A 12,942-nucleotide genomic window follows, 5' to 3' on the forward strand; every position below is an offset into this window, starting at 1 on the left:
GTATAGGCACTCTTGGAAATTGAACAATATGCTATTAAACGAACAATGGGTCAGAGAAGAAATTAAAGATGAGATCAAAAAATTTATGGAAACCAATGAAAACTCTGATACAACATTCCAAAACTTGTGGGACACTGCCAAAGCAGTGCTACGAGGTAGATTCATCGCAATCGGAGCGCATGTCAAGGCCCAAGAAAGACGCCAAATACAGGAACTAACCTCACACCTCCAGGATCTGGAAAAACAGCAGCAGAAGAGTCCCACGCACAATAGGAAACAAGAAATCATCAAAACAAGGGAGGAGATAAACCAAATAGAAATCAAAAAAACTATACATAAAATCAACAAATCAAAAAGTTGGTTTTTTGAGAAAATAAACAAAATAGACACTCCACTGGCCCGATTGACCAAAAAAAAACAAGAGAAAGTGAGAATCAATAGCATTAAAGATGAAAAAGGCAACATAACAACAGACACTGCAATCATTAAGAAAATAATTAGAAATTACTACAAAGAACTGTACTCCCACAAATTTGAGGACCACCAAGAAATAGAAAAGTTCTTGGACTCCCACCACCTACCAAAACTCAGTCCGGAGGCAACTGCAGAATTAAATAAACCCATAACCGAGGTAGAGATTGAAACAGTCATCAAGGATCTCCCAACGAAAAAAAGCCCAGGCCCAGACGGCTTCACTACAGAATTCTACAAAACATTCCGAACAGAACTAACCCCAATCCTCTACAAGCTCTTCAAAACAATAGAGGAGGAAGCAACCCTCCCAAACTCATTCTATGAAGCCAACATCACCTTAATCCCAAAACCGGACAGAGAACCATCAGAGAAGGAAAACTACAGACCTATTTCTCTGATGAACATTGATGCTAAAATTCTCAACAAAATCCTAGCCAATAGAATTCAAAAAATCATCAGACAGATCATTCATCCGGATCAAGTAGGATTCATCCCTGGAATGCAGGGATGGTTCAATATTCGGAAATCCATAAATGTTATAAACCATATCCAAAAACTGCAAAACAAGAACCACATAATAGTTTCAATAGATGCAGAAAAAGCCTTCGACAAAATCCAACACCTCTTCATGCTAAAAACTCTAGCCAAAGTAGGCATAGACGGGAAAATCCACAACATAATCAAAGCAATTTATGAAAAACCCAACGCCAGTATCATACTGAATGGAGAAAAGCTAGAACCCTTCCCACTGCGATCTGGAACAAGACAAGGGTGCCCGCTATCACCACTGCTATTCAACATAGTCCTAGAGGTACTTGCAGAGGCCATAAGACAAGAAAAAGAAATCAAAGGCATACGTATAGGAAACGAAGAAGTCAAGCTTTCACTATATGCAGATGACATAATCCTATACATAGAAAAACCAGGAGACTCAATACAGAAACTGCTAGAACTTATACGAGAGTTTGGCAGAGTGGCGGGGTACAAAATTAACGAACGAAAATCAACAGCCATAGTGTACGCAAATAACACCAAGATGGAAGAAAATCTAACCAACAGGATACCATTCAAAATAGCTGAGAGAAGTATGAAGTATTTGGGAATAAATCTAACCAAAAGCGTAGGAGACCTATTCGAAGAAAACTACAAACTATTTAAAAAGGAAATTGAACAAAACCTCAAAAGATGGAACAACATCCCGTGCTCCTGGATAGGCAAAATCAATATCATTAAAATGTCTATACTGCCACAAGCAATATACATTTTCAATGCAATTCCAATCAAATTGCCCAAAACATTCTTCACGGAACTGGATACAATGATTCAAAAGTTCATCTGGAAACACAAAAAACCACGAATAGCTAGAACCATCCTGAAAAATAAGAAGTTAGCAGGGGGAATCACAATCCCGGACCTCTGGACATACTATAGAGCAGTGGTTATCAAAACAGCCTGGTACTGGCACAAAGACAGAAAGGAAGATCAATGGAATAGAATAGAAGCTCCAAAAGGGAACCCACACAAATACAACCAATTAATCTTTGACAAAAAGACCAATGACAACTCAAGCAAGTGGGAAGGCCTCTTTAGTAAATGTTGTTGGGACAACTGGCTGATAGCCTGTAGAAACAAAAAGATAGACCCACATCTATCACCATACACCAAGATCCAATCTACATGGATAAAAGACCTAAACCTACATCCAGAAACCTTCAAACTCTTGCAAGAAAATGTAGGAAATACCCTGCAAGACCTAGGAGTAGGTCCCAACTTTCTAAGAAGGACACCAAAAGCAATAGCAGTTGAGAACAGAATAAACAAATGGGACCTCATCAAACTAAGAAGCTTCTGTACAGCAAGGGAAACAATCAACAAAGTAAAAAAGCAACCCACAGAGTGGGAGAAGATCTTTGCACACGATATAGGCGATAGGGGGCTAATTTCCAGGATATACAAAGAACTTCAAAACAACCAAAAAACCAAAACGAACAAGCCACTCAAGAAATGGGCACGGGAAATGGGCAAACATTTCACAAAGGAACAAATCCAAATGGCAAACAAACATATGAAAAAATGTTCCAGCTCCCTAGCAATAAGGGAAATCCAAATTAAAACATCGATGAGGTACCACCTAACACCAGCAAGATTGGCCCACATAAACAAGAACACCAACGACGCCTGCTGGCGAGGATGCGGGGAAAAGGGAACCCTACTCCACTGCTGGTGGAGCTGCAAATTGGTACAGCCTCTATGGAAATCAGTCTGGAGAACACTCAAACAACTCAAAATCTGCATACCATATGACCCAGCAATAGCACTCCTAGGAATATATCCAAAACACCTGTTTTACGACAAACCAACATGCATCCCTATGTTCATTGCAGCACAATCAGTAATTGCAAAAACATGGAAGCAACCAAAATGCCCATCAGCAGAAGATTGGATAAGAAAGCTTTGGTTCATCTACTCCATGGAATACTACTCAGCTATTAAAAAAAACAAAATGCAGTTCTTTGTGGCTAAATGGGCACAACTGGAAACTATAATGCTAAGGGAAATGAGTGAATCCCAAAAGATTAGATACCACATGTTTGCCTTGATTTAACGTGTAATTTTTGTTTGGTTGTTTGTTATTTTTTGAACCTGTCATTGATACTGTCTCAACCCAGATGTCTCGAAGAATGGAACTTGCATTATTTTTAACATATTGTTTACCCAATACTATGTCAATTAATTCCATAATGTTGTATAATGATACTGAGGCCTTGTTGGGGCTTTTAACTGACCGGATCTTTACTCTGTTAGACCTATCTTCAGACCATAGAAGGTCTCCCCAAGAGGCCACTGAACTTATCTGGACAATAGGACACGGAACTTTATGCTAGGCATGTGTTTGCAAGCAATGAATCTCAACTGAACTTGATCTATGGTTATGCAACAAGGTGGAGGAATCCACCATGGGGGGAGGGGTGTGGGAGGGGTGGGGGGAATCCCCAGCGCCTATGGAGCTGTACTACATAATACAATGTAAGCAACAATAATAATAAAAAAAAAAAAAAAAAAAAAAAATCTCAAAAAAAAAAAAAAAAAAAAAGACTTTCTCCTCTTTTGCATAAAAACCTGATTCCATCTTGTATAACGAGTAGATATTATACTGGTACATGATTTCGTAACTATATTCATTAGTCATTTAGAAAACACTAGCTCATTTAGTTATGCAAACTTCCCATGATTTGATCCCTTTCAATATACACAACAAAAAATAATGTTAAAACCAACAATGACCTCATCAGAAAAGTACCGAGATACTGTCCAGCTCAGTAGAGATCCAAGTTTCTAGTTTATACTTGGAGCCTTGCATTCTATCACTAGGCCTAACACTATGTAAGAAGTTCACCTTATTTACTTTGGAGAAAAGGTAGGTACCAAACGTCAAAGTGCATAATCACAAATTATAGGTCGGCAACTCCTTCATGTAAAAATGGTGTTCTATTTAAGAAGCAACTCATGTAGCTTGCAACTGAATAACCCCATCTGTGCTTTCCTCAAGGCAATCAGGGGATTGCAGCAGACAGCAGAAGGGCTTTCTGAATCCTTCCCATTTCATCACAAAGAATCTTAAAAAGATGTATACATTGAGGGTGAAGACTGGCATAATGAATCATTTCTACTGCTTCATCAAAAATAGATGATAATGCATTTTTCCTCTTAACTGCAATTGTTTGGTAGTAAAAAGTACAAAGATTATTAGTATTGTTTGCTATCACTGTCTTAAATTTGTACAAGACACAGAGGTTTAGCCAGCAGTTAAAAAAAAAAAAGGCAGGGGCCCGGCGCGGTGGCGCAAGTGGTTAAGTCCTCGCCTTGCACGCCCGGGATCCCATATGGGCGCCGGTTCTAATCCCGGCAGCCCCGCTTCCCTTCCAGCTCCCTGCCTGTGGCCTGGGAAAGCAGCAGAGGACGGCCCAAAGCTTTGGGACCCTGCACCCGCGTGGGAGACCCGGAAGAGGCTCCTGGCTTTGGATCGGCGTAGTATCGGCCCGTTGCGCTCACTTGGGGAGTGAATCATCGGACGGAAGATCTTCCTCTCTGTCTCTCCTCTCTGTATATCCGCCTTTCCAATAAAAAATAATAAAAATAAATCTTTAAAAAAAAAAAAAAAAGGCAAATAATCTATTACTGTGAAAAGTTTCAACCTTACTTTAAACACTGCTGTCTCACATGATAAGCTTAAGTATAAGAGCCAGTAATTCATCTGTTACCAGAATCATTTAACATACTGGCTGCACAAAAGCTGCGATTCAACAAAATGCTCTTTTCAATGTGAAAGACAGAGGAAAGGAAACACAAGGGGGACTTTCTATCCAACTGTTCACTCTCCAAATGCTAATAGCTATGGCTACACAAGGAATTAAAACAATTAATTTGAAAAGAGTAAATGTGGTGGTGTAGCCAGCTAATACTCCATTTGTAGCAACAGCATCTCATATTGGCACAGGTTCATGTCTTGGCTTCTCCACTTCTGAACCAGCTACATGCTGATGGCCTGGGAAAGCACGGGAGGATGGCTCAGGTCCTTGGGCCCCTGCACCCACACAGATGACCTTAAAGAATCTCCAGGCTTCTGGCTTTGGATCAACTCAGCCTCAGCCATGGCAGTCATTTGGGGAGTGAATTAGAGTACGGAAGATCTTTTTCTTTCTATGTCTCTTCCTCTCTTGGAAACAGTTTTAAATAAATTAATACTTTTCAAAACACGAAAACAAAAACCAACTAAAAACAAAAACAAAACAAAAACACCTATCAGCGTTATTAGCACCAAAATAGTAAACAAAGATATTTGTGTAGTGTAAGAAAAATAATAAGAGACCACCAGAGGACTATCTATCTACATATATTTTAATGATTGAAGATGTTTATGCTAATTTGCAAAACAAGCAGATTAGTGGCAGTACAAAGGTGATGCAGGGAAATAACCAACAGTTACTACTTGAAAAAGAAAACTCCACTAATCAAAAATCGCTTCAAATCCAAGCAAGAGTTGGGATATTTGTTCCTTTCAAAGAACATTTTTTAATACAATAAACACTAAAAATGACTTGCTGAGCCTGACCTTCCTGTAGAAAGTAGGACCATCAGTAGGCAATACCCAACTCTAAAAGAAAAAACTCAGGGAAGAGTGCCTGCTGATCAGGCTGAATACATTTCTACCTTCTGGCAGGAAAAGTATTGGCTTTTTTGTTCTGTTCCAATTAAAATCCATAATAAAAACATGCCACTTACTAGTCTTTCAGCCAATACTTTAATATAGACACCCATTCTGTAGAAACATACATCCTAGTGCTAGTTTATTTTTGTCCACTTCGAGTACAGAATCACTGCACAATATTGACAGTCACTTACCTTCACAAGTTCTTTAAATACAGCATGCTGAATCATTTTTCTTTTGTTAAGTCCAGATGCCATTTCTTCGAGATCAATAGCAGACCTTCACAAGGATGTTATTTAGGGGAGAGAGGAGAAAAGTCAACTAAGACACTCTAAAAAAGAAGTTTTGTCCCAAAGAATAGTAAGGATGTTCAGTTATTCATATTAACAATCTTCTAATTAACAGGAACAAACATTATAGTTACAAGTCATAGTATAAGTAATTTTACCAAGAAATGTTAGAGGTAAGACTTTCATTAAGTTTTCAAGGCTTTTATTTAAAAGCATAAAAATTTATTCCATCAACACTGCAAAGTATTAATCTCATTAGTTTTTCTTACAGATTTCTTATATGTTTTAAAAATAGCACAAGACAGGACTGCTTTCTCCAGTTGTCAGTGTTTATTTAAATGATAATCCCTTGCCAGTGAGGCTCAGGGTGATGCTACAGGAAGTATGAAAGGGGTGGCATTCAGGCAGCCAGCGCCTCTCCCGGTGCACGCAACAGAGACCACACACACTGCTCCTTCCTGCTGATACGGACAGAGAAACCAAACTGGGCACAAAAGAGAAAATAACTCTCCAGTAAAGAATGAGGCTAATTAATACCACATTAAGCATGAAAAGGATAAAATGGCACCAGTTTTCTATGAAGAATCTTTTATATCAAAAACTGTACAGTATATGATTGAGTCCATCCAAATAAACAAGCAGTAAAATTTTAAAAATTCCAGGATGAAATGAAAGCCACATGCAGTTTATTCTTTGAACTATCATTTCAGAAACATACGACACATGTAGATTTTCAGTATGAGTTCCATTCTGTTCCAATGTTACATAGCAGAAATGTTTCATGATACAGTTAGTTCCTCATCCCAGTAAACTAAACTATGTTTGGTTTTTACCTGACTTATTTAACTTACTTAACATTTTCTCTTAGTTGCTTCACTAGTTTAATGTTAACATCCGCTTCCAATAATGCTGTACATACTTCCTTTAGCATAGCATTTAACACCTGAAAATAAATAAAGTGTTCAATGTATCACTTCAATTACATAAAACAATTATTGGTCACATCATATTATATCATAGCTTAATGAAGATACACAATACCACAATACTGGGGGAAAAGCTTTAGAGGAAAAAAAATCTTACATAATGTCCATTTTGTTAATATAAGACATTCCATTTAGCTTTTTGGGTTTTCTTATATGAAAGAATAACAGAGAAAGAGAAAGAAGGAGAGAGAGAGAGAGAATGAATGTATCTTTCCATTTTGTTGGTTCTTCAAATGCCTGCAATAGCCATGGGTGAGCTAGGCAAAAGCTAGGAGCTTGTTCTGGGTCTCCCATGTGGGTGGCAGGAGCGCATACACCTGAACCATCACCTGCTGTCTCCCAGGGTACAAATTAGAAATGAACCGGAAGAGGAGGTGGATTTGATCTCAGGCACTCTGATATGGAATGTGGGTGCCCCAAGTGTCAGCTCAACTTGCAGAGGCACAATGCATTCCACCCCTTGGAATATATATATGTGAATATATGTTTCACATATTCAAACATAAATTTTATTCTACACTTCTATCCTTATGTGAAAATGAAAATAAAGAAAATATGCGGGTCCAGCATGGTAGCCTAGTGGCTAAAGTCCTCGCCTCACATGCACCAGGATTCCATATGGATGTCAGTTCTAAACCCAGCAGCCCTGCTTGCCATCCAGCTCCCTGCTTGTGGCCTGGGAAAGCAGTCAAGGACAGCCCAAAGCCTTGGGACCCTGCACCTGCATGGAAGACCCAGAAGCAGCTCTGGGTTGCTGGCTTCAAACAGGCTCAGCTCCAGCCACTGCAGTCACTTGGGGAGTGAATCAGCAGAAAGATCTTCCTCTCTGTGTCTCCTCTTCTCTGTATATCTGACTTGCCAATAAAACCTAAATAAATCTTTAAAAACAAAAGATAATATGGAAGCTAAAAAGTTACTATACAATGGATACGGCCATTGCTGCTTTATGTTACTGATACACAGTATATATATTCATAGTGTACACCTACTTTTTTCAGTTGGAATACCAAAGAGAAAAATATGATAGGAGACAATGACCCAATCTTAGCTTTCCAGTCAGAAAGTAAGCATCTCTCACTATAACTCACACTGTCACAAGTTTGCTGAGCTTCAAGGAACTATGGTTAAAATGCCATAAAGTCTTAAGTTTAGATTTTGGCCTAACTTTGTATATGTGCTTACACACTAGAACATAATCTCCATGAGGGGAAGAATTTTAGTCTTTAATCACTGTTTTATCACTGGGTCAGGAAAAAAAACTTCAAAAACACAGGCCCTCCAATACTTTTTTTGAATGAAATCTCTCCCTCAACTCACTTCATACACATCCTGGAGGTGGCCCAGACTTCTCTACTCACTCATTATTCCAGGGGTCAGATATAACTGGAAGCATTTCTCCTTGTCAATTCACTAGCAGAACAGTACCAAGAACAGAGGGCTATGAATTCAGGAAGCACCTGTCTCAGCCTACTTTCCACCAAGTCTGCTTCTCCGAGTTTTCTTTAAACAGAAAGCATTGGGGCCACATAACTGAAAAAACTACCAAGAAAGCTGCCGTGCTATTTATCCTCTTAGGAGGTTAGACAAATGGCTTATTCCTTGGTAAGAATGACTAAAAAATCCTAGATGAAGAATTAGGAGACAAAGATTCTAAACTCAGTACTTTCAATGAATGAACACACAAATATTCTATTGCACGAAAGCCTGGATCTCCAAGATGGTCTTCCAGATTATTTCATTCCATAATTTAATGAACAAGTTGATATAAAATACTACAGTTGAATTTTTCTAAGACTCCAAGCTTAGAAATAATTTTTAATTTTATTAATTCATTTGATCTTTAAAGTCATTTTTATGGCACAAGTTATTTTACCACTTACATCAGAAAAGTGGACTTGTCTGAATTTACATTGTGCAGCTACTAAATGGCTCAAATAGGACTGTCTTCAAAAACCAAATTCAGGGGCCCGGCGCGGTGGCGCATGTGGTTAAAGGTCCTCGCCTTGCACGCCCGGGATCCCATATGGGCGCCGGTTCTAATCCCGGCAGCCCCGCTTCCCTTCCAGCTCCCTGCCTGTGGCCTGGGAAGGCAGTCGAGGACAGCCCAAGGCTTTGGGAACCTGCACCCGCGTGGGAGACCCGGAAGAGGCTCCTGGCTTCAGATCGGCATAGTATCGACCCGTTGCGCTCACTTGGGGAGTGAATCATCGGACGGAAGATCTTCCTCTCTGTCTCTCCTCTCTGTATATCCGCCTTTCCAATGAAAAAATAATAAAAATAAATCTTTAAAAAAAAAAAAAAAAAACCAAATTCAGGACATTTTCCATTGTTACTAAAAAACATAAAATGTCCTTGTGAACTATAATCATCTCTTTTTAAATCAACAAAACTTAAGACTCATTCTCGGGGGGGGGGGGTGGCGGGAACCAGGAGAAAGGCATATAGCATGTTATGATAACAAAGTCAAGAAACATTTCAGAGTTCATATAAGAAGCCACCTCATAATATCTCAAAACAAAGGAAAAAGGTATATTTCAGAAAAGATTAAGCAAAGTGGCCCTCAAATATGTGCTTGCCTTTTACAAAAAGAATGTTAAACAGAAGTAAGCACAGAAGGGTCGGGTAAGCATATGCCTAGCCAAGACATAGAATAAAAAAGTTCTAAGCTGATGTCAAGACAGAAAACCTAAGCACCATTCCAGACTTAAACCAGCTTCAGATGTTACATTACTTTCTACATGCAAGATAAGGTCATTTTAAAAGAAATTCTTACATAAAAGAAATAATGCTACTGAGTTACTATCTCAATCAAGAATATGACTTATTGTATCTAGCATTAAGTTTTATCTAAAAGTATTAAGTCTACATCAAATAAACGTACACACAGGGATTACTAATACTTCACCTTGCCAATAACTGGAAAAGATATACAATAATTTATGTAATTCACATACTATTTTACATACCTCTTCATTGATAATGGTGGCATTGCTCAGTGAGCGTAATGCTGATGTTATTTTTCTTCCAAGGTCTGCCAGAACCATCTTGAGGCTTTAAGGTGGGCTTATTGCTCTAGAAAGTGAAAAACATAAAAAAAACAATCATTTCATTTCCCATGACTGAAATTTTCTAAATGAGACTGGTTTTGTTCTAGTTAAAGTACTCTCATATTCCAACTTCAACAGCCTCAATCTGCAGCTTCAATAGTCCTGCCCAAAAAAGTGAAATTGACACATGGTTTTGCTCACTTATGTTTGAAAACTAATTGGAATTTTGTATATGAATCATGAACTGTAACATATCAATACCCTTTGAAGAAAGAATGACATGATCTCAGGCATGTTCTTTTTTAAATATGTATTTGAAAGGTAGAATGACAGGGAGAGGAGGGAGACAGAACCAAAGAGAAATTTTTCATCTGTTCACTCTCCAAATAGACAACAGCTCAGACAGGCCAAAGTCAGGAATTTCAACTTCAACCATGTCTCGCACAAGTACTTGGGCCAGGGCCAGGCGCAGTGGCCTACTAGCTAAAGTCCTCGCCTTGACCATGCCAGGATCCCATATGGGCGCCAGTTCTAATCCCGGTAGCTCCACTTCCATCCAGCTCTCTGCTTGTGGCCTGGGAAAACAGTTGAGGATGGCCCAAGGCCTTGGGACCCTGCACCGGTGTGGGAGACCTGGAAGAGCTCCTGGTTCCTGGCTTGGGATCGGCTCAGCCATGGCCGTTGCGCTGACTTGGAGAGTGAATCATCGGACAGAAGATTTTCCTCTCTGTCTCTCCTCCTCTCTGTGTATCTGACTTTGCAATAAAAATACAATAAATTTTTTTTAAAAGATTTATCTTCATTATTTTTTTTTATTGGAAAGGCGGATATACAGAGAGGAGAGACAGAGAGGAAGATCTTCCGGCCGATGCTATGCCGATCCAAAGCCAGGAGACTCTTCCGGGTCTCCCACGCGGGTGCAGGGTCCCAAAGCTTTGGGCCATCCTCGACTGCTTTCCCAGGCCACAGGCAGGGAGCTGGAAGGGAAGCGGGGCTGCCGGGATTAGAACAGGCGCCCATATGGGATCCCGGGCATGCAAGGCGAGGACCTTAACCACTGCGCCACCACACTGGGCCCAATAATTATTTAAAAAGTAAAAAAAACAAGTGCTCTGGCCAAACTCTGCTATTTTCCCAAGCACATTAGCAGGGACCTGGATTGGAAGTAGAATAGCCAGACTCAAAAGTAGCTGGAGCTCCAGGCCACACACAGCCCAGATCCCTACATTCTGTTTGAGACAGAACACTTGTGCATATGAATCACTGAATGGAAAGAGGAGTGGGGAAGCTACAATCTCTAAGAATATGCCCTAATTTCCTATAGCAAAAGACATGGTAAATGATTTTGGTACTTGCTGCTATAAAAGATAAAGTCTTAATGAATTAATAATATTTTTAGCACAAGGAACAACCACTGAGCTACTAATTATGTGACTGGAAGTGTGCTGATTCCGTATACATTATGTGATTGCATTTTATTGTTTTAATCACAGTTTATTATTACTCCTCCATATTTTACAGCTTTTATTAAATCCTAAAATCCAAAGTAAGATAACCTCAAAACCCTTTCCAGCCTAAAATATTCTAGTTTCACTATCTTTCAAATGCTTATCTAACTACAGACTGCATCCTGGTTCCTCCGGGTATCAGGCCTGACAGCCTCCACAGCAACTACACCATCAGCTGTTAGGCCTCTGCTCCGCCCACTCACTCTGCACAGCCTGGAACCTGTCACCCTCCATAATGTCCAATGCCTCCTCCCCTAAACCCTGTCTCTCTCTCTCACCTTCTGCATCACACACACACACACACTCTCACACAATTTGCACCTCTGGAAAACTCTAAATACCAGAGAAGAAATAGATCAAAGCTAGCAGCAAAGGTTTACGATTGGAGAACAAAGGGAATTTGAGAAAACTGAAATGACATGAGAAGAAATGAAGACAAGGAAAAGCCAGAGACACACTTAGACCGGGCATATACATTACATTACTGAGCATTATCTGGAGAATGCTAAACAAAATATTCTGGTCAAGATAGGGATAGTTACAAGGAAATCAGATTGTACAGAGATCTAAAGAACAAGTTTTAGGAATACAAATTATATGAAACACACAATATTGTCAGTAAAGCTAATTGTTCAAAACTGTTCCAAGCTAGTCCAGACTAGCTCCTCGTGCAGAGTACACAGGAGTTGAAAAATAAGAGAAGCAGAAGACTAGACAACTCATTCACCACAGGGAGGGCAGAGGTCTGGGAACACTAGAGGCCAGAAAGGAACAGATACAAATGAGCTATAAATTAGACACTACACTTCCGCTAGAGTGAATCTGGTCATTTAGAGCTTAAAAATTTGACTTCCATTACTTGGAAATTGGAAAAAAATGGCTTACCATACATTTTTACCATTACTTGGTTACTTAAGCTAAAACACTGATGACTTCATGAAGAAGATCCAGGACTTTAAATTTTTATCCTGTACCCATTACACTTATTAGTCCTTCCACAGAAACTCTTCACACAAGAAATAAGTTTCATATGTTTCAGTTCATCTCCTTTATTACATTACCACCAGTGATATTACCCCATTTATGACACCACAATTAATTTTTTCAGAGATATTATAAACACATATTTTAAAAAGCTTAATTTACAAAAGTTAAACTAGCTAGCTCTTAAAAATAAACCTAACTTTCCACACTGATTGCTTCTGTGTTTCTTTTTTTTTTTAAGATTTATTTTTATTTGAGAGGCAGATTTACAGAGGGAAGAGAGACAGATCTTCCATCCAGTGGTTCACTCCCCCAATGGCCACAATGGCCAGGGCCGAGCCATTCTCTGCTGCCTGTGCAAGTCAAGAGTAGGGAGTGGGATCAGAAGTTGAGTAGCCAGGACTCAAACAAATACCCATATGGGACGCCAGAACTACAGGTAGA

The 12,942-nt window shown here is 39.4% G+C and overlaps 1 protein-coding gene across 3 annotated transcripts in view; it reads right to left on the reverse strand.

The window, feature by feature from the left end:
• SRP54 (signal recognition particle 54) overlaps positions 1–12,942 on the reverse strand; it is a 44,724-nt gene that overhangs the window by 24,816 nt on the left and 6,966 nt on the right. Inside the window, exons 2-5 of one of the 3 annotated variants that reach the window (XM_040969221.1) lie at positions 11,247–11,252; positions 9,926–10,029; positions 6,825–6,916; positions 5,878–5,962 (exon numbers count right to left, since the gene is read on the reverse strand). In XM_040969221.1, coding sequence (XP_040825155.1) covers positions 5,878–5,962; positions 6,825–6,916; positions 9,926–10,003 — 255 coding nt within the window. In that variant the 5' untranslated portion in view covers positions 10,004–10,029; positions 11,247–11,252. Of the gene's footprint in view, positions 1–5,877; positions 5,963–6,824; positions 6,917–9,925; positions 10,032–11,246; positions 11,253–12,942 lie in introns of all 3 variants that reach the window. The other 2 variants (XM_040969222.1, XM_040969223.1) reach the window with 2 other exon arrangements.

Source organism: Ochotona curzoniae, unplaced genomic scaffold (genome assembly GCF_017591425.1).
Source record: "Ochotona curzoniae isolate NIBS_2020 unplaced genomic scaffold, NIBS_Ocur_1.0 scaffold_4701, whole genome shotgun sequence".
NCBI classification, from domain to species: domain Eukaryota; kingdom Metazoa; phylum Chordata; class Mammalia; order Lagomorpha; family Ochotonidae; genus Ochotona; species Ochotona curzoniae.